The sequence below is a fragment of the Zootoca vivipara genome, chromosome 12 (assembly GCF_963506605.1).
Source record: "Zootoca vivipara chromosome 12, rZooViv1.1, whole genome shotgun sequence".
Taxonomy (NCBI): domain Eukaryota; kingdom Metazoa; phylum Chordata; class Lepidosauria; order Squamata; family Lacertidae; genus Zootoca; species Zootoca vivipara.
Genome location: NC_083287.1, coordinates 33536520 through 33558857, shown reverse-complemented (window position 1 = coordinate 33558857; position 22338 = coordinate 33536520). Strand labels below are relative to the sequence as shown.

General features: G+C 42.0%; 1 protein-coding gene across 9 annotated transcripts; it reads left to right on the top strand.

Annotated features, from left to right (window-relative positions):
• The first annotated feature begins 1468 nt into the window (after positions 1–1468).
• On the top strand, positions 1469–21497 carry STEAP2 (STEAP2 metalloreductase). 9 transcript variants are annotated; one of them, XM_035129325.2, is made up of 7 exons: positions 1469–1734; positions 7985–8031; positions 10440–10513; positions 11349–11872; positions 13077–13604; positions 14030–14194; positions 15240–21497. In XM_035129325.2, exons 4-7 carry the CDS (start codon positions 11381–11383, stop codon positions 15522–15524), a joined length of 1470 nt encoding a protein of 489 aa, XP_034985216.1. In that variant the 5' UTR covers positions 1469–1734; positions 7985–8031; positions 10440–10513; positions 11349–11380; the 3' UTR covers positions 15525–21497. The 9 variants fall into 9 exon arrangements, with proteins under 9 accessions (XP_034985216.1, XP_034985217.1, XP_034985214.1 ...); XM_035129318.2 differs by lacking the exon at positions 10440–10513 and adding an exon at positions 10738–10922 and having other exon boundaries at positions 1470–1734; XM_035129316.2 differs by having other exon boundaries at positions 1470–1734; positions 10440–10922.
• The last annotated feature ends 841 nt before the right edge of the window (positions 21498–22338 follow it).

Sequence of the window (22338 nt, the reverse complement as noted above, 5' to 3'; positions counted from 1 at the left end):
ATGGGGAGTATCAAGATAGTGACGTTTTCATATAATGTAAGATAGGTTACCTGAACCACAGACCCTTAGGACTCCCTCATAAATATGCTTCAGAGAAATGTGGCTATTTGCCAGAGCAAGGCATCTTAAATTGGTCTGTGGGCCACCAGTGGTCTGCCAGCTTACTTCAGGTGGTTTGTAGCATGTTTGCATTAAATGATCATATTTATTTCAATTGCATTCTTTTTTAAATATTGTATTGTATTTTATCGTTTTACAGTCTGAATTTTAGGGAATGCAACTTGTAATCCAATCGCACACTGTATCTGAAGAAGTGTGCATGCACATGAAAGCCCATACCAATGACAACCTTAGTTGGTCTCTAAGGTGCTACTGGGAGGAATTTTTAAAATTTGTTTCAACTACAGCAGACCAACACGGCTATCTACTTGTAATGCAATAACATACAGTATATTGGAAATAAAAGAAACTGAAATCGCCTCCCAGAAAAATCCACAGAAAATCTGATCAATACTTGTTCCAATTCAGCAGTAAACGGGTTTTCCCAAGGAAAGCGGTGGAACAAAAGAACAAAAATCATGGGACAGACAAAAGTGTGGCTGAGGCCTTAGGCATGACTTTGTTCATTTTTGGCATAGGTTCAGTTGCCTCTTGAGATATTGTTGCCAAACTTGGCATTAGGGTTCTCAGGGAGTGAGCAGTGTTAGTCAAAGTTTGGATGCCTGGCACATTTTTGATTCAAGGTGGTGGAGCAAAACATCACTTTGGCATGACTTCATCTGATTTTTGGCACAATGGCTTGAAACTCACAAATTTAACTATCCATTTAAAAATACACAGAATTTAGAGCCTGCTGGATCAGGCCACTGGCCCATCTAGTCCAGCATCCTGTTCTGGCCAACCAGATGCCTGTGGCAAAACCTGCAAGCAGGATTCCAGCGCAAGTGTGCTCTCTCTCCTGTGGTTTCCAACTCCGGGTCTATAGCAGCTCCACACTATAGGATTGCACGGCCCCATGAAAAAAAATTATTATACGCATTTTCCCTTTTCTGCATTATTTTTGTTTTCATTCCGTATTTGCTATCGGCAAAGAATGCTGGAAATAATACGGAAAAATGCTAATGCAGAGCGGACACGTGACGGCCCACGGATTGTTTACTCTGAAATTTTGATCCGCTGTCTTCCGTCTCTAGATTTATTGTTTGAATAGCGGGTTGGTTTTGCGGTGTGTGTGTGTGTTTATTCATTTATTTTGAATAAGGTTTCCGGGGGAGGGGGCGAGATAGGATCGGAAAGCCGGGATTTAAAAAGAAAGAGAGAGATCCCCATAATAATAAACAGGCCTTTGGGGCCTTGCGCGGTTATCCATCAACCCACACCCAGCCACCCTTGGGTGACAGGAGCAGCGGGACGCCGGCCTCTTTCCACCTCGCCGCGCGCACGGAGAAGGCGGCGGCGACTCCCGCCTCGCTCCCCGTGACTCCGCCGCCGCCGCTTCCGCCGCCTCTCGCTGCCTTGCGAAAGGACGAGGAAGACGCGGCTCGGCCAGCCTGCGCGACCCACTTGCTTGCAGCACCAAAGTCCCGAGGAAGGCCGGGCCGAGGCGGGGGAGGGACGGAAGAAACGCTTCTCCTCCTCCTCCCGCCCGCCTCTCTGCCGGGAGCTTCAGGCAGGCTGGAGCGCGGGAGGCGAGAGGGAGGGAGATCCGCCGAGGCGACTCCGGCGCTGCGAGAGGTGAGCTGCGCGGGACGGGGGGGTGGACAAATAGGCGCCTTCGCTCCTGCCCTTGCAACCCCGGAAGGACGGGAAAGGGGCTGCGCGCTGCTTGTTGTTTTTAACACGGCGCCCCCGCGTGAGAACCAGGCGGGAGGACTGGAAAGCCCTGGCCGAGCAGAGCGCGGGTGGCGTGGGAACGGGCCGCGCGGCAAAGCGCAGAGCGCGCGCTCTTTCGCGCCGGATTGTACTCGACGCCCGGCCCTTATAAACGCGTAATAGCGCGGTTTCCAATCCCACTGCAAACCATCCCTGCATATTCCTACCCCACCCCACCCGCAGCACAATTTCATTTTATATATTAAGAAGAATAACATAGCTGGAGCCTTCGTGTTGTCTTAGCATCCATCATCTTCCAGGCCAGTCAAGGGCAAAGCAGCACAGCGCTATCGGAACGGGACACAGGGCATGCGCGATCAAAGCGGAATTATTATAGGATCTGGTTGCTCTGGGTTACAGGTTGATAGGAGGCCTTTGGTCGCTTGTCCCTTCCTTTCCGTTTTCTTTCCAATGTGCAGTTGACAAACTAATTAGCCCAAGAGCAGTGTTCCAAACTCCCATTGTTCTAGGCACATTTTGCCAGCAGTTTCTGAGCTCTGGGCGCAATACTGTGCCTAAGATTTCAGATTGAAAGTGCAAAGAAAGGAGGACCTTTTTCTGCCTCCCCACTTCCAGGTACTCTGAAGACTGGAACAGAGACCCCCCTTAAGAATATTAGGCGGTGGGCAGGGGGAGGACTAGAGTATGTGAAAAATGAACATAGTATTTTATCTGCAGTTCATTCATTTTCAGCTTTGCGTTCTTGTTATAAAAAGCGTGCCTAGACATTCCGTTGTTGCGTCCATAACCTAGGTTTAAGGTGCCATTTAGCTCCTAGCTTTCATATCTCAGTTTCTAACACAGCCCAAGAGGTGTTTGTGTGTTTGACCACAGAGGTCAAGGGATGTGCCCCTAGGTTGCACAATGTCTGAAGTGAAAGGGAGACAGAATCAATAGGATGGTGGCTGCAAGAGGTCATGAGCAGGGCTCCATATTGTTAACACTGAGTGACAGCAGCTTTCAGACAGATATTCCCAGGCCTACTAGATGCTGGGGCCTAAAGGGGACTTTCTACAAGCAAAGCAGATGCTATACCACTGAGCTAAAGCCCTTCACTAAAAGTAATAGAAGAAGCTGCTTTGATTGAATACAGAGGGTACTCTCCCACTCATGTACCTTAAAGATGGATTTTGTGGTTGCCTTCTGAAAAAAGCCACTTGCAGAATTGATCACTTGGATGGAATGGGTGCTTGTTGCTTCTGCTTCTATAGGTGGTGGTTGGATAAAGACAAGACTAATCATTTACAAAATGGTAACTTACCTATGTGTGCACATAACCACATAGTCAACTGATTGCCAGAATGTGAACAGATAATGAGTACATCATACAATCATAAAAGGAGCTGTCTCAGGGTAGGTTGGTACTTATTTGCTAAGTCAGAGGTGGGGATATTGCTGACCTACAGCTATGGGGCTGATGGGAGCTGGATTCCAGCAACACTTGGAGGTGCACAAGTTCCTCATCTTTCTGTTGCATTTTAACAAGGAGGCCTTTATTCCAAAGCAGAAATGTGGTAAAATGTTAAACTCTGATCTGTGTGGATTCTCCCAACTCAGCAATTTTTCTGAAACATGAATTAATATTTTTTTAATATCTGCTTTTAAAGCACAATCAGTATAAACGGCACCTTATAATGTAACATTTTAAATATTAGTAAAAATTGGCTCCAAAGTTTACTATCTGTCATGTTTTGTTATGTGTGTTTTTCCTATTGAAACAATGTACTTGTTCTAATTATGAGGTTCCTTGGGGAAAGTTGATCTTAAAGATGGTATGTAAATACTTAAAATAAATAATAACGTACAGAGAACAGATAGGTGCCTGCCTCCATGGAGTTTACAATTTAAAACAGCCAGTGAGGGAAACAAAGTCATCCACAGGAAAGATAAGGCTTGCACATTTTGCCTTATATCTCAGGTTCTGCAAGTGCTAGAAACTTACTCAAGCAAACAAACAAATAAAGCTGAGGGTGAAGATTAAGGTTTATTGGGGGAATGCCCTCCCGTGCCCTGCCCTGTAGACGTCATGGAGGGAAACAAGGGAAGGAGAGACAAAGGGAGATAATGAAGAATTTAGGCCAACATGTCTGCACATTATTAAAGCCTGCTTATGGTTAAGAATGAGGATTAACATGATGGGTTCTAGACGTTGTAGAACTGGTGAGCTTTGACAACGGATTTGAAGGAAACAAAGAGAGGTAACATCCTACAGTATATGTGTTCAGGTTGGGAGTTGCACACATAGGGAGCAACAAGGAACAATGAGGTGGTGCTGGAGTCTTTGAAGGGAACAGGAGACCATTAGTCAGTGGAGAGGGAGATAAATGGGTGGAGGAGTGGGTATTACGGCACAGTACTTGTTTAGATGGTGTTTTAGAGAGAGTGGAAGAGGACTGCTCCCTGTCTCGAGCACTTAATGACTCTACGTTTTCACACAGGGGAAGCAACAGAGGTGGGAAGCAACATCTGAAGGCAGCCCTGTTTAGGGAGGCTTTTAATGTTTAATTGATTATTTTATTTTATTTTTCTGTTGGAAGCCGCCCAGAGTGGCTGTGAAAACCCAGCCAAATGGGTGTGGTATAAATAATATATTATTATTATTATTATTATTATTATTATTATTATTATTATTATTGGCAGGGATGAAATGAGAAACGAGGATCATAGGATAAAAAGGTGACCAAAGAGTGTTGGGTTGGACAACAGAATGGGCAGACGCCACTTGGACGTCAGCAGATAATATAGCCTGGTTTCATTAGCGCAGTCTTCTTATGTAGTAAGCGTGCACATCGCAGTGATAGGTAGTGTTGGTTGATAAACACAGGCCCAGGGCCCTCCAGGCCTCCCTATCTGACCCTGAGGACTCTCCCCACAACAGCCCCCAGCCACACACAGTCTCTCAATGTCATGCCCCTCTCTGGCTCTAGTTCACAGTCACTTTGAGTAGGGTTGGTTGTTTTTCTGGAATGTGTCCTTGAACTCTCAGAATGATTCTTGTTTACTTGGACGAAGGATAAAGGCTGGTATGTGTATAATCTAGCCTACTGCAGAAAGGTAAAATTTACACTTGTTGCTAGGCTCACTTTTGCCACTGTCCTTTCTCACCACTGACTGGCATGTGGCCCCAGAAGATTGTCCAGAAAGGAATAGGACCCTCAAGTCTAGGAAAAGGTTCCCCATCCTTGGCCTATGAGCTCAATGGTCATATCTAGGGCATCTGCTTGAAGGGTGTGCCACTCATGCAGACACCCACCTGTGCAACTGTCTAATCTAGCTCAACTCCCTCTTTTTGCAGCGGTCTTTTCTGCACTTTCCAGCTATAATAGGATTGTAGGCAGTTAAGCCACACACTTAATTGTACCATTAATATTCTGAGCTCCTGTAAAGTTGCTAAGCAAGCAGAAGTAAACATCTCACTTTTTTGTTTGCTTTAACCTTTCACCTAATTAGTTAAGACAACTTTACTGTGCTTGGCATTTTTTAAAATAAATCAGACATTACTCATCCCCACCAGATGTCCTGTCCCTAACCACAAGACTGCTTAAAGGCAGTGTGTTCCAATTAACACAACACACCCCTCCTGAGCTCTAGCTCCCTGTTTTCTCAATTTTGGGGGACAGAACAGGACTGCTGAAGGAAGCAACTTGGCAAATAGCCTGGTCAAGCATGCTTCATTATGTACACTTTTACTACTTCCTCTGCTCATATGTGTTTGGATGTTAGTCTTCAGCCAATAGGTCACAGCAGAAGCCATAGCACCATACAAAGATATGGTTAAAAAAAAGTAGGTGTCCCTGAATCCATGCTAAAAAATTTTTTTTGTATTTCACAAGATTTATATACCTCTTGACTGTAATAAAACCTTGGTTAAATGTGAGTCATGGTTCCCTATGAGACCACAGATTTTATAGGTGGGCTTGGGGCTCCATCCATGCCAGCCAACCCCATGTACAACTCTGTCCCACTGCACCCCTCAGAAACCCCCCACAAGACCTTGCCAACCTCCCACCCAACCATTAGACCAGGCATCCCCAAACTCGGCCCTCCAGATGTTTGGGGACTACAACTCCCATCATCCGTAGCCAACGGGACCAGTGGTCAGGGATGATGGGAATTGTAGTCCTAAAACATCTGGTGGGCCAAGTTTGGGGATGCCTGCATTAGACCATAGCTGGATAATCTTTTATGGTTTGCACCCCAGGGGCCAACTTAGGTGGGAAGGGCAACCTGCATGTCAATCACATGACATAATTGTGATATCACATGATTGGCAGGTCTGTTCTACTCACTTGCCCAAATCCCAACATTGGAAGTTGAAGGGGGACGGGTGAGAAAGCCTACCCTGTACTAAACCTTTCAGCATTTTGCAGCTCTCCCCCTGCTTTTCCTTTTTCCCTTACCCAATGTTGGAGGTCCAAAGGAATACCAACCCCATCTGCCCCCACCTCACCAGTGCCTTCTAGACCTTGCCAAACCAACTTCCCCCACTGACCTAGGGCTTGCCAAGTCTCCCACCCAACCCCATCCCCTTAGACCTCCTAGCACAAGGAAGAGGGAAGGGTGGCAGGTGGTCCAGAGGTGCCATGGAGGAACAGTCATGACAGGCCAGGATGGCTCCATCCTGCTCACCCACTGCTTCCTTCCTCTGTGCCTTCTGCTGCTGAGGTTGAAACAGCATTATTGGTGAGGTGGGCAGCAGCTTGTAGAGCAGGGTGGTTGCTGAGGAACTGACACAGGCTGTTGTGACTTCCTCCACAGCTTACCTGGCCTGACGCTGGTCTCCATTGCTACTGCAAAGGCCACAGCAGCTCTCAAAGAGCTATTGTCATGCTGCAGTTCTCAAGTCATCTATCAGACAGTGACCAAGGTGCATAATGACAACCTTAGGCAAATAGGTATATAGTAGGAGATAGACTTGAATTTTACTGAAAGATCTTTGAATTATTAGTTGCACGTGGCAACAGTACAGATACAGATAAATTTTACTTTTCCAGCTTCCTTTTGTCCAGATCATCATTTTTTATGTTCTCCCCCTCCCCCACCTTATCCTTTCTGTTACTTCAGTTTGTTTCCCCTTTCTGCCATCCCTGGTTCCATATTCTTCTGGTGGAAGAAGAAAAGGTGGAAATAGGACATTGTTGGAATTAAAAATCAGTTCTGACCAAAATTATGTAATCTAAATTTATAGCCACATGCACTGCCAAACAAATGCATTAGGAACAGGAAGAACATCTCTTCTTCTGAATAGTTCAGTGACCTGATGTTCCTTTTGAAGCGTTTATTTGGATTTAAAAAGAAAAAAAAATCTATGCCTTCTCAGATGAATACCACTGTATCACTGTGGGGCAATAGGAGAAGAGTCTTTTTCCTGGAATGTTAATCCTGTTGTAGTCCATTTTCAACCCCAAGCTCAAAACTTTGAAAAGTATACTCTGAAAAGTATACAGCTTTTCAATGACTTGAGAACTTCATAGATTTGTAAAGGGCAGCCAGGTCAAATCATGCATAAAAATCGAAGCAGGGTTTTTTTCTGGGTTAAATACTTTTAAAGTTGCAGGTTTTTTTCAAAAAATGGGAGAACTGTTTCAAGTTTCTAGAGTGCTTTATAGCCTTTGACAGTTTTGTTTATGACTAGAGTGGGCAGGGAGTAGATTTAATTTACTGGTAGACCCGATTACTCAAAATAGATCCTCAAGAGTTTCCCAGTTGTGGAACAATAGAAACAGCAAAAAGCTACCACCCAAACTGAAAACACTGATCTGTAGTAACTCAGATGTTGTCTTATATAATATCATGTCATGCAGTTAATATTTGGCTGCCAAATTGTCTTTTGCATCTGACTCCATTCCCCCCAAGCCACTTACTTTGCACGTGGCTCTGCACAAGGTTTGTGGTGCTAGCCAGAAAACTTAGGAAAAATGGTTTCTGGTTCATGTCAGGTTCTCCTGCAATTCTAGACTTCTAAGAAAACCATCCTGTCCCATTGGGAGTCAGATTCAAGATCATTAGAAGAAAATAAATCACCAGAAATTTGGACTTCTACCATTAAAGCCTTGCTGTACACAACATGCAAGGAACGAGCCTTTTAAGACCCTCTTTTTATTCTTCACAGGCTGCGCTCTGATCTCAGCTGGCTTCAGAAAGCGGGAGCTGATTTGCGTATGTGATCCAACAAGGAAATTTTTCAAAAGCATCTGATCATAGCTCACAGGGCCAACTCCAGGTTTGAGGAGGCTTTCAGCAGTACTGGCCCTCTCCTTACAACAGTGGGTCTCACCCAGCCACAGGCTACCCAGCCACCACCAGCAGCAATAAGCTACAGCCATCATTTTAAATTTCCCACTGTTCCCTGGAGTACCTGACATAACATCACTTTGGGGCACTGGGAAATTCAGAATGAAATCTCATAGCCACCTGACCTCAGAGGCCAGCTTCTTCCTCATTAGTCTCGTTGTTGCCTTTGTGGAAGTCAGCAGGGGAAAGAAGGATGGGAGCAAATCTAGAATTAGTTGGTTCTGTGGTTCTGGCTCCTCTCACCCTTGGCTTCCTTTGCTTCCACCCTACCAGTCTCAGTGGGCACCAATCCACCACTGCTCTGACCATTATCCAGTTCTGATGGGAGTCCCAACAACAATATCAATATGGAAGGCTACAGTGTCCCACCTGTGTTTTACTATGATGGCTGTTTATACAGTCATGCTAAGCATCCAATGAGCAGCATCTTCGGTACATCAACACATCCCGCCCCCACACCCACCCACCCAATGGCCTCATTGCTTTCCCAAGCATAGCAGTATTTGACCACCTTTCCCTTATTTTATTGAACTTAAAAAGTGGCATGTCAAATACTGAAGACAGTGCAATTTTTTTCTACTGTGACGTTCTGGCAGCTGACAAAAGGGTTAAGATTTCAGTATTTAAAAGAGAAGTTCGAAATTGGGATTCTTGTTTCAGAGTTATGGATATAAAGCTGAAGGTTTGGAAATGTTGGCCTTATTTCTAAGCAGTGTATTTGGGATCTGAGTGTAAGCCCTGTGGTAAACAGTGGAACTTTTAAGTTTCTGTTTAGGTTTCTTTACTAGTTCAAAGAGCAAGAAAAATGAAGTGAATGCTCAATATTCAATTCCCTGGCCTCTTTTACTGTTAAAAGTAGTCAATTTCTCGTAAAAGAAATGTTACCAAATAGCTGGGGTGTTTCGCAATGTACCTTTTGAGATTTAAATACAAAAAAATAGGATGCAATCTCGTCATTTGAGTGAATCACGTTTCCAGGACACACAAATCTTTTTTCCTCAGTTTGCTTTGGCTAAAATAGTTGTTGACCAATTCCTGCTGGATTTGCAACTCACATTTAAGAGTGAATCATTTCCTCAGAATTAGTAAAGCACAACAACTGTTAGCAAGTTATTTCGGTAATAAATAATTTTTAAATATAGTAATAGTATTTCTGTGCAATGTTACTACAGTATATTGTTTTATTGATTACTCTAGGAGTGCCTTGGGAGGATTACTAAGCATAAAAAATCAGTTTAGAAATGTGTTAAATAAAATTAATAACCTTCTCCTCATTAATAAGGCAGCACATTTTTTAAAGTTTACAACAACAATTGATTGCACAGAGTGTATTAGAGAAGAGGTAATGCCCCTTCTAATAAAATGTCTGATGGGTATGCACCATCTACAGTGGTGCCTCGCTAGACGAATTTAATTCGTTCCACGGGTCTTTTCTTATAACAAAAAATTCGTCTAGCGAATCCCATAGGAATGCATTGAAATTTTTTTATTTATTTATTTGCCCATAGGAACGCATTAATTGAATTTCAATGCATTCCTATGGGAAACTGCGATTCACTAGACGAATTTTTCATAAAACGAATTCGTCTAGCGAGGCAACCTCCGCTCGAAAAATCCTTTCATTAAGCGGAAATTTCGTTAAGCAGGGCATTCGTTAAGCGAGGCACCACTGTATGTGTTTTTCTTTAGAGCTACTGCTTTTTCTCATGCAATTTTAGGCAGACTATCAATTCAATTCTATGAAAGTAAACCCCACTCAATTCAACAGGATTTGCTCCTGTGTAAATTTATGTAGGTCTGCAACTTAAATCTTGTACAATTAATCAACTTGAATTAGGTGGTTCCCCTACTTTGGTAGCCATGGAATACCAGTAAACATAAATAAGGTCTGAAATAGTACCAACTTTCAGTTTATCACATTATTTATTTACACATTATTATATCCTATGCTTTAGTTCAGATGCACCAGTACAAAATGTGTGTCTTGTTCTATATATACATTGTTCTGTGTTAGCATGGGCTACGCCAGTATCTTCAGTGTGGAATAATGCTGTGGGTCTGCTTCAGCATCAGAATGGCACACTGCCTTAGGCCGCAATCCTAAGTGCAAACTGTTTCCATTGTTAACAATGGAAAAGCACAAGGTGCCATCGTGCAACACAGCAAGCATATTTATGAGGGGGAATGTCCGGCCAGGCTTTATAAGGGCTACATAATTTTTGTATTGGTGTGCTGTTGCGGTTGCTTGGATGGTTGTCGTTCTTACGTTACAGAAAAGGAAATGAAGATGAGAGGTAGTGACTGAATTCTTCGCCAGCTGTGGTAAAGATTCACACAATTTGCAACGGTGGGTGACACTTTGGCAGACAAATGTGTGTCTGCAGAATCTCAGCTTTCCAATGAAAACGTAAATTTGTTCAAGCTCAAGAAATCTGTAGGGAATGTTCTCTCGGGTCATATATTTAAGATCTTTTATGGATTCTGCCAAGCATCTTTGAAAGATGTGTTTTCTCCCTTATTGATGTCTACTGAATTATTTTGCTATTTATTGAGGTGGTTTTTTCTGTGTAGACCTGCATTGGAGAAACTAAGGCCAAGGGTCAACTGTCCAGGCCCTCACAACTCTTCCGTAGGCCATACCCCCAAACTGGTCCTGTTTTTCAACCCAAGTATTTCTGCCTGGCTGGAATGTGGAATATGTCCTTGATTGAACCTTGATGATGCCTCTTGCTTGTCAGGATGAAGGATGGAGAGAGGTGTGTGAATGTATGTAGAGCTAGTCTACAGCACTTTTGATTATGGCTATGTTCAGCACAGGCATGCAGCCTAAAATAGGTTCCCCCACCCTATAAACATAGGGGTTGTGGGGGGAGGTGCCTTCTGCTTGTATCTGCTTACATGGGAGGGAGAATTCCATTGTGTTCCAGAAGGTTTCGCTGGAGTGAATCATCGGGGGATGTGGGGAGGTCGTAATGGGAAGAGTTAGATGGGGAAACCCAATTCCATAAACAAATCTATTTATGGCTTAGAATCCAAGCCATAATATGTACAGTATTTCATCTGGTGCTAGAACACTTGTAGAGAAATGTGTGAAAGTTGGGGTGGGGGAGAGAATTTTACAGTGCAGGATGTGTTAATGGGTTCATATTAACCACATATGTTTCCTCTCTGTTTTCTTTTAGAAAATTGCCCTCTAATCTCATCCTGTTGAGTTATGGAATCAATTTCTATGATGGGAAGTCCCAAATCTTTAAATGAAACTTTCTTGCCAAATGGTGTAAACGGTATCAAGGACACCAGCAAGGTCACAATAGGCATTATTGGAAGTGGAGATTTTGCAAAATCCCTGACCATTAGGCTTATTAGGTGTGGGTACCATGTGGTCATAGGAAGCAGAAACCCTAAGTTTGCTGCTGAGTTCTTTCCACATGTGGTTGATGTCACTCATCACGAAGATGCTGTAGCAAAAGCAAATTTGATTTTTGTTGCTGTACACAGAGAACACTATGCTGCTTTGTGGGACCTCAAACACCTGCTTGTTGGTAAAATCCTTGTAGATGTCAGCAATAACATGAAAGTTAACCAGTATCCAGAATCTAATGCAGAATACTTGCAGTCACTTTTCCAAGATTCTTTTGTTGTCAAAGGATTCAACGTTATCTCAGCCTGGGCACTGCAGTTAGGACCCAAAGATGCTAGCAGACAGGTAAGCTATGCTTTTATGTCTTTTTAAAAAGCGGAATGAAAATAGTGCTTGGAATAGTTGTGACTGTCTTGCCAATCTCAGTATTTGTTCCAGCACTGAGAGTAAACATTGCTCAGTATGTTAGCTTGTAAACAGTCATCAGTGCTGCTGAGCTTGAATTGAGGAAGAACATCACACAAGGATGCCAAAGCAACATCATAATTACTGTTATTGCTGCAATACTGATGGTCCAACAACTGAGTTTTCTGGGTGGCTCAAAGAGATAAAATGATATTATTATTATTATTATTATTATTATTATTATTATTATTATTATTTATTGAATCCCTTCACTTGAGGCATCCCAAAACTATTTACACTATAATAAAACCATATGTAAAACATACAATTTTAATTTTTTTCTAAAGAAAAAAGCTTGGGGAAATGGAGTACAGTAGAACCTCGGGTTGCAAACGTGATCTGTGCGGGAGGCATGTTTGCAACCCACAGCGTTTGCAACCCACAGCGCCATGTCTGTGCATGCGCGGGTCACGATTCAGCACTTCTGCACATGCACAAAGCACGATTTAGCACTTCTGCGCATGCATGCATGAGTGCCAAAACCCGGCAGTAACCCATTCCGGTACTTCCACGCAACCCAAAAATGCACAACCTGAAGCGTCTGTAACCCAAGGTACCACTGTATCTCGTTCTGAAATAATTTGTTTGGCCAACTATCACAGAATAATTCCATCAGTGCTCCAGACAGCATTTGACCAGAAGCAGCTGGCTGCAGAGAATGCTTTTGTTTTCCATACAATGCTTTCTAGAAAAAAATGAGAGAACTCCTTAGTTTCATCATTATAACAACTTTAACATTCAGTTATGTCACTGGAAACATAAGTAAGGTGAAAAGCATGACCTTGCTGACAACAATGATTGAAAACGAATTAAACATATACAATCGTTTATGCACTTAAAGTGGTCTATCGGGATCTGGGTACTTTTTATCTGCTAGTAGCTTCTACTGCAGTTTAACCATTACTGCCATCAGGAGTAGCCAATGGGGAGCCTGCCAGATGTTGTTGAACTCCTATTTTTGCCATGCTGGCTGGTACTGATGGGCATGATGGAGGACATGAATTTAGTCCATTGCAGCTGTTGAATTCATCTTTATATTGGTACATCATAATAATGTTTGTGTGTGTGTGTTGATTTTTTAAAGGTCTACATATGTAGTAATAGTTTTCAAGCTCGCCATCAAGTTATGGAACTTGCCCGTCAACTCAGCTTCATTCCTCTTGATTTGGGCGCCTTATCGTCTGCAAGGGAGATTGAAAATTTGCCTCTCCAGTTGTTCACGCTGTGGAAAGGACCAGTAATAGTGGCTGTCAGCCTGGCCACCTTCTTCTTCATCTATTCATTCATCCGAGATGTAATTCATCCTTACGTGAGGAACCAGCAGAGTGATTTCTACAAAATTCCTATTGAGATCGTGAATAAGACATTGCCAGTTGTTGCTATCACTTTATTGTCTCTAGTGTATCTATCAGGGCTGCTGGCAGCTGCTTATCAACTTTATTCTGGCACTAAATACAGGCGATTTCCACCTTGGTTAGAGAGCTGGTTGCAGTGTAGGAAACAGCTTGGATTGCTTAGCTTTTTCTTTGCAACGGTGCACGTGGTTTACAGCCTCTGCTTGCCCATGAGGAGGTCCGAACGGTACTTGTTCCTGAATATGGCTTATCAGCAGGTAAGGAAAATAACTTGGGAGACGGTGATTCTCAGTGGGGTTCCCAGTGGTCTTCCGTTCAGGTTACTGATCAAGTCTAGGCCTGCTTAGCTTCAGTGCAGCATCTGTTCCAAAAGATGGTTAACCAAGCCCGTAAGCACAGAATTCTGAGACATGCATAAATTACTCAGATTTGCATCTGTTTTCCATTTTTGCATAGTTTATTCTCCTCCTCCTAGTTGTAGGAAGGGACAGGTCTATTAAGGCATGAATGCCTCCTCACAGTCACTGGAAATCCTGACCAACTTCTCCCCACCCCTTCCTCCCAGCTTCCGGACAGTCCACCAGGCACACTTAGAAACCCAACAAGTCTCCGGGACTGAATGAAAACTCCTCTTGTACAAATGTGTGCCGTGTTCTAACAATTTCTTGCCCTCTTTCTTCAGGTCCATGCAGATGTTGAAAATACATGGAATGAGGAAGAAGTCTGGCGGATTGAAATGTATGTCTCCTTTGGAATAATGAGCCTGGGGCTGCTTTCTCTGTTGGCTGTAACTTCTATTCCTTCAGTAAACAGGTCGTTAAACTGGAGGGAATTCAGTTTTATCCAGGTGTGTATTGTAGCAAAACCCAATATTAGAAGCTAATCTATCAGAAGGCATTTCAATGTTGATATCTTAACAGGATTGCTCCAGAAATGTCAACAAGTTCCTAAATGCTAATACTTAGCAAAAGCGGCCCTGGAATGTTTCCTTCCAAGTAACTACGTATAAGAGTACACTGTAAGGCAGTGTTATTTATTTTTTCATTCTGGTAAATTGACTTCACAAGAATTCCAAAACTAAGAAATGCTTGGTCAAAAGGACATTTCCTTGATTTTTTTTTTTCACCAAAAATGTGTTTAAGATAAGCAGTTGAGGCTTTAAGCAGTTCTTTTCAGGACTTACAGTTTTAGAATATTATCCACAACTCTACTGCATTACACTGATATGACAAACGAACACATCTCCGCTGAGGACACTAAGCATCAGCAAATCCCAGGAGGGGCTGGAAGCTGTGATGTGTAGCATTAAAGCTATCTGGCAGTATCTTTCTGATACTGCTTTATGTCGCCTTTTTCTGTGCAACCATACCTGCTGATTCAAGTGAGCAGCCTCTTTCATCCCTTTTCTCCCAGGCTCGTTATCAGTCCAGCAAATCTCACACAGTCTGCTCATCCAGCAAAAAGTTTATGCCCCTAGAGACCTTCGAAAATGCCAATGGAGCATTCTGGGTGCTCCTTTTCATATTCCAAGCTGCTTTTTCAGTTTTCCTCTGCAGAACTTAATTTGAAAAATCAGAATACATATTGGGCCATCACAGTAAAATAAAAAATAAAAAAGAATGAGGAACTGCCTTTTTTATTAAACCAGCAGAGTTCAGAATCCTGAAAGCAAGCTCGTTATATTTTTTTAATACCCATGTCCTGAACTGACCCTTGTTCAACCTTTTTGAAGGCCAGGCAGATAAAATGTACTTGCACCGTGTGCTAATTTTAACTCAGTCCTTTTCAGAAATTTTAAATAGTTTATTAGCTGTGTCTGCTAATTGGGTTTCCAGAGTGTTAATTTGTATCTGTTTCCTCTCTCCCCACCCCCCACCCACATATCTTCAAAGTCTACTCTTGGATACGTCGCTCTGCTCATAAGTACTTTCCATGTGTTAATTTATGGATGGAAAAGAGCCTTTGAGGAACAATACTACAGATTTTACACACCACCAAATTTTGTTCTTGCACTTGTCTTGCCATGCACAGTAATTCTGGGTAAGGTAATTTTGCTCCTGCCATGCATAAGCAGGAAATTGAGACGGATAAGAAGAGGATGGGAAAGAAGACAGTTTATGGAAGATGGAAGTGGAACTGGTCCACATCCCTCGCCAGAAAGGATTACTATCATGTGAGTCTACAGTGACGCTATCGCCTTTGTCAGCATTGTCCTTTCAAAGTGATGTAGTTCATAGAAGCTTTACTATAGACTGAAACCTGTGGGAAACAAGTGATTATATGCTGTAAACTATTAGGAAGTGGGCAGTGTTGGTCAATGCAGACATAACATTTTTAACGTGGCATAAATGTCTTTGAGCACATCCCTGCATCCTGAAGATTTACTGTCTGGGCAGAGAAAGTGCGTTCTCAAATATCTTCTGCCACACTTGGGTTTATTAATCTTGTTGACCAGAAGATAAAATACCATTGAACTCCATGGGGTTTATATCTGAGTGAAGATTCTTAGCATTGCACCATTCATAATCTTACAGCTATCTTCCCTTAGGCTGCCAGATTCAACGCTGGAGAACAGTCGTTTTCCTTTAAATCTATTAATGTTACAAAAGATAAGTCCTGCCCTTTCCTTCCCTGCCCAGCTATCTACCTCCTTTTCCTGCTTGCCATATGCCATGTCTGGAGCCTTGATCTGTTATGGTAGGTTGGAGGTGTGCTGTAAGCCCCAAGAATCACTACTGTATTTGACTCCCCTGAAACAAAATCCTGTTTCTACACTCTGAGGAGCACCAAGCAGGTGGATCTTGCCAACCTTTAAATGCACATCCCAAACAAGTTAGCATTGCTCTGGGGCATTGTGGAAGACTTAACTGGTGGCCAAATGGGGGGAAGGCTGCAAGAGAGAGCTTTCTTCAACCTCACCCACATTTGCAAGCATTTGCTCCATTGTTTCCAGTGGGACTTGGACACCATTGGGAGCACTACCATCGCAGCTAATAAATTCACACTGACAGAGGAAGGGGCCCACTTTTCCCAGGACACTTTTCACCCAGAGCCAGCCATGACATGGTGAACGAGGGGAGCAGAGAAGCTGCAGCTGCCCTATTTTCTGCTGCACCAGGATATTTTGAAGTATATGGTTGTTTTCCAGCTTTCGATAAGGTTGCCATTGTCTTTACCCTTTGTTTACACATTCAGTAGTGTTTTGAAATTGCAAGAAGATCAAACTTACAAAGCTAGCTATTCATAACTGTGCTCAAATCCACGGTCTTAAAAGACTGCTGGTTTCTGCTAGGTAGATTACTACTAAGTTAGCACAAGCACTAGTCGACAATGAAATGAAAGTAAGGGACATTAATAGACCAAACTAGACATGGCAGCAGATTAATTTGCTAACCCCAGATCTTGTTCAATCACATAAATATTTGGGGAGGGAAAGGGGTCGTTTTTGTGTTTGTTTTTTAAGGAAAGAAAATATGGGAGTTGGTAGAGCTTTCTTGCATTTTGCTTCTTATTCCGGGCACATTTCTTCTGCACTGAGCCTCCAGTACAGGAAGTGTGCTCAGCTGGGAGAAGAGCAATTGGGTGAAGGGCACTTGTGGGAGAGTTCCGTTGCCCTTACCCACATCCATAATCCATGGGACTCAGCTGGAAACTTCAGTTTCCATTATTTCCAGTGGGAGGTGGGCAGCCTCGACTTTCGCTGGACTGTATCCCATATGCATTTTGCACAATTTATCACAAAACCAAACTTCAGTCCATCTTTTGCAGACATCTTTATTGTCAGCAAGAATATCAGAGTTTGCTTAATGCTATAGCCTGACTTCCAGCACACTGCTTATTTTATTAAAGCCAATGCTTATATTTGGCTCGAAATTAAGAATAATAGGTATTTCACAGTCCCACTTAACACACTCACTGTAAGGCCGCTATGAATGTGGGATACCTGTTTCAAATGTATAACGGCAGGCTGGAGGCTGCTAAAAATAAACAAAAAGGGACAGTTTGTAAGCCTTCCATGCACTTAAGGTGCCATGATGTCTCTGTGTATGACTAACAAGTAGAGATGTGGGTGCAGAGCCACTGAATCATAGATGCACCTGACTAGGACTCTGCAGCACCCTTAAATAAGAAGGATGCAGACCCATGAACCCTGACATTACTACTGCAAGTGCTTTCTCTATGCTCACAGTAGTCATATGTCAGAGATAGAGAACATGGTGCCTTCCAGATGTTGTTGGAATCCAGTTTCCATAACCCGCACCCAGGATGGCCAATGGTCAGAGGAGGTGCAGGGCACAGTCCAGTAACATCTGAAGGGCACCATGTTGGCCAGCTCCGTCATGTACAATGCCTTCTTGATTCCACCTATCTCTGGTTTGAGGCCTTTGGAACAATAAGCTCAGAAAGATTCTCCTCTTTTAACATGTTTAGCATAATTGGGGGGATAACTTCTTTTGTGTGACTATGAGGGGGAAGGAGTCCATTGGTTATCCATATTTTGTTATGGACTAAATATCCTTTTAACACGCTTTACATTGCACAAAGGATATATTGTTTGTGTGTGAAAAACAAAAACATCTTCTGCCATGAATGTGCTTAAATGAAATCTTTATAGGTTTAACACCTTGTTAATAATTATGATACCTTTTTTTGAAACTTTAGTCCTAGGTTCCTAAAATTTTGGAATGACACTTAGTAGGAATTCATTGTAGTGCTATGGCAATTGTTCTGTCAGCACACACAACCCGGAGCCATTGGGGGGGTATGGGGTGAAGGGGGGGGGAGCCTGTTGCACTATCAGACGTCCACTAGGGAGACTACTTAGTTGAATCCATCCAGGATAATTTTGTTTACTATTTTGCTAAACTGCAAGTAGCTTCACTAGTTAGTTTGTTTCTGCTATTACCATTTGAAGCCAGCATAAATGGTCAAATAAATGTCCAAAACAAAAATTCCCATCACTTGTCAATTTTTCTCTAGGGCCCCAAACCATAGCTGCCAAGTTATCCCTTATTTTAAGGGATTTTCCCTTATGCTGAATAGGCTTCCTCGCGAGAAAAGGGAAAACTTGGCAGCTATGCCCCAAACAAAGAATGCAAGGTAGATGTCTGTGTTTTTATGATACAGGTACACTATTTGTGCAAATATTTGTGTTTAGTGAGAGTCTAGCTAGATTATAGTAAACGAAAGTATTGAGGGCTAAACTAATTATAGCACTGAACATGACACTGGAGAGTATTATAGGGCTCTTGTTTAATAGCAGACAGGGATGGATTTTTGAATGGAGCACAGCACATGGAGGTTTAACCCTTTGCTTCCCAGCCACAATCCCACTTAAAATCTTGCCTCCCCACCCCATCTGTTAGCATTGGGGATAAAGACTTCCATTGACACCAGTTTTCATCAGGATTTATTTTCTACTTGCAATGTTCAAACCCACAATAATTCATTGCAACAATTGTTACTTCACAGGTGGTACTAATTCCTTTGCCACTTTTATTCAAATATATAAAATAAATTGAAAATTGGAACTTGTTGCTTAGCGGGGGGGGGGGGTGAGGCAGGAAGTGCCTAGCAACCTGATCTTTAAATGCTGTGCAAATATAAGATATGCTATACCAAAATAAATGGGACCATCTACTAACAGTGGAACAGTTTAAGGCAAGGTTAGGCCCTTCACATTTCCCAGCTCCCATAATCCCTAGCCATTGGCCATGCTTGCTAAGGCTTATGGGAGTTTCCGTTCAGCAGTATCAGGAGGGCAAAGGTTTCTTACCCTGACATAGAAAATGAATCAGTGCTGCCCTGTTTCTGGCCAAGATGAACTTACAATAGCACCTGAGCAGAAATGCGCCTACGTTAACCATAAACACCAGACTGCCATTTCCAGCTCAAGGGCAGACCTGGGGTTTGTTGGTTCCGTTGCTTGCACTTACTGAAGAGTCGTCACCACAGTGGAGCACTTTTATGGACCATGTAATTTAATTCTTCCCATTGAAATCAATGGATGTTCTAATTCTAGTTTTTTGGGTTTTTTTGTCAAGGGCTGCACTCTCTCTGGGGTAACCTGTAGGGGCTATGTGTCGTATGGGCAGGAACAGAGCCAAAATTGGGTGGTCCCGCTTTTTTTTTCTATTCTCTTGCAGGAGCGTATACTAATGACTTGTAGAGGGCTTTTGAAGTTCGGCCAAGGGCCACATGCATACTTCAGGCTGTTCTAAATAAACATTCTTACATCAGTCACATCCACATGCTTCTTGAAAAGAAACCTGGAGCTGTAGTTTGTTAAGGGTGCTGGGAACTGTAGTTCTGTGAGGGGTGAGCTCCCGTTCCCAGGATCCTCTGGGGGAAGCCATGTGTTGAATGTACGGTGTGGATGTAATCAGATGCTTATTCCCATATATGCAGGGGATTCCCATTCTCTACTTGTGAGTGGTGCTCTTAGTATGTGCCATATTCTGTACTTGTGCATATACCCTTATGCTTGAAGTATCCCGCTTAAAACATGATAACACCACTGCAAGTTCAGAGCTCTGGATCCCAAATGGTATTTAGCACGTGGGTGTAAACTCTTTAATGGCAGCTTTATGTCATATTCAATTCGGGCCACAAAAATGTCTTAAGGAAAATGCTATCTTGAATTATTTTTCAAAAGGTTTTATATAATAGCATAGATATTATTTTATTTTAAAAAATTACTTAAGATAGGTATATTAATAAAATTGTATTTTTGGATAAAATCAAAGAAGAGTACTATTAAAATATTTATGCTGCATATAGGGTTTTGACACATTAATTGATTTGACTATTCATGGAGCAATTTTCAACCCACTTGAATGCATGCAGGTCCTTTTCATGCAAATAAGCCTTACAGGCATGCATTTAAGATGCAGAATTGCACTCCATTTTATTAAATTCACTGTGGCTCAGATCCTGCAATCTACAGTAATTATAAAATAGTGTTTGAACACAACCACAATCCAATATTTTCAATGTTTATTGGCCCAAGCCAGCTTGTGCTGTATAAATGCTACTACTTACTGAAAAACTCAGCAGATCAAGCTTTTCTCCAGATACTCATATTTTGTTATCTATGTGTGTACATCTTGGCCATACACAGATCTTGGAAGACATTGGCCCAATTCTGATGTTAACAATTTCATTCCAAATAAATAATTGTTTAATGCACTGAAAACAATAATTGTGTCTCCATGGTCTCTTCCTCTCCTCCCTTCCTTTGCTTCTCTCATATGCCTCAACAGAATTTTCCAATGCTTGTTAAACTATTTCATCACTACATCTGAACTAGGAAGCTACAGTTAAATCTCTGGCTGCAAATCAATATGGCTTCCTGGTTTGTTATCAGATATTAAACCACAGCTACCTGGTATGGGTGTAATAGGTAACTGGTTTAATAAACCCCAGGTTTCCATTATGATGCACAAGAGAAGGGATGAGAAAACACAGCACTCATTCTCAGTACAATAAACTATGGTTTATTGAATCAAGATACAGTAATTATTTCTGAACTGGGCCATTGTATGAACATCTCTCCCAATGTTTTCAGTGGAGCCTGTGCCGATGTAAGAGGTTTTCGATTGGGGTATAAGCCATATAATAAATTATTTCACAGCCTAAATATGAATGGCTGATCAATATATTTTTGGTCTGTATATATTTTTTGAGAGTTTCAAATAATTATCTTATTAGTTTCTTCTGAAAATTAATATAACTTAATTTATCTCATTACAATGCACTATACCGTAATGCTGTACCACTGCTTAATATACGGTAGTCCATGTGTGCTTTCAAAATATCATTTATATGCATTTAAAACATTTGAAATGGCATTTGTAACATTTGTTTTCCATAATTGAAAAAAAACCTTTTTATTGTGCTTAAAATGTGGCAAATGATTTCAATTTTTTGTTATTAATTTAAGTGTTACTTGTTAACTGTAGCTGATAGATACAGCTGAATGATACTTAAATTAAATTTGAGGTTCTACTGAATTTTATTGTACGGTTGTTGTCTACTTGGCTGTAACAATGTAGACCCAGAGGTGGGTGCAAATTTTTCATTGTTGACATTCTTGTACAAACATGTAATGTGTTACACCAGAATAAATATTTCATTTGTGTTACATGGGTTTGTAGGAGTTCAGTGTGCAATTATCTATAAAAGCAGCTGTAATAGAGTTAATGAAAGCAGAAACAATTAGAATTGTGTCCATTTTTCTATCCTTTTAGATGGGCCTTTAGTTTTCAGTCTGCTTTAACATGGCAACCTGGTACATTCACACAGTACTTTGCACTAATTCTAGTTGAACATTTAAGAACAGGTTGAAAGTCTGCCAAAGGCTGTGATTTTTATATTTAATTTTGGAATAATATCTTAATTTTGGAAAATACAGAATATCCAAGGCTGCCTCCCCCAACAAATGAAATTAATTAACTAATTGGCTAACTGCATTGTAGATAACTCAGTTCTGCATCAACATGCTTGCATAGCTGCCAAGTTATCCCTTTTTTTAAGGGAAATTCCATTATGCTGAATAGGCTTCCTCGCGAGAAAAGGGAAAACTTGGCAGCTATGCATGCTTGCCTCCCAAAAAATCCTGACTACGCCCATGGTCCAAGGCCATACATACAAAAAGTCCCTAACTGAGCACATAGTTGAACCTGATCTTGTGCATTGATTTCACAAAGTCCTAAACAGAATGGGATATACTAATGTCTAGGGAAGCTTTTAATGTTAAATAGATGATTGTATTTTAATATTATGGTGGAAGCCGCCCAGAGTGGCTAGGGATGATACCCAGCCAGATGGGCGGGGTATAAATATTATTATTATTATTATTAAGGATAAAAGGTAAAGGGACCCCTGACCATTAGGTCCAGTCGTGACCAACTCTGGGGTTGCGCGCTCATCACGCATTATTGGCCGAGGGAGCCAGCGTATAGCTTCCAGGTCACGTGGCCAGCATGACAA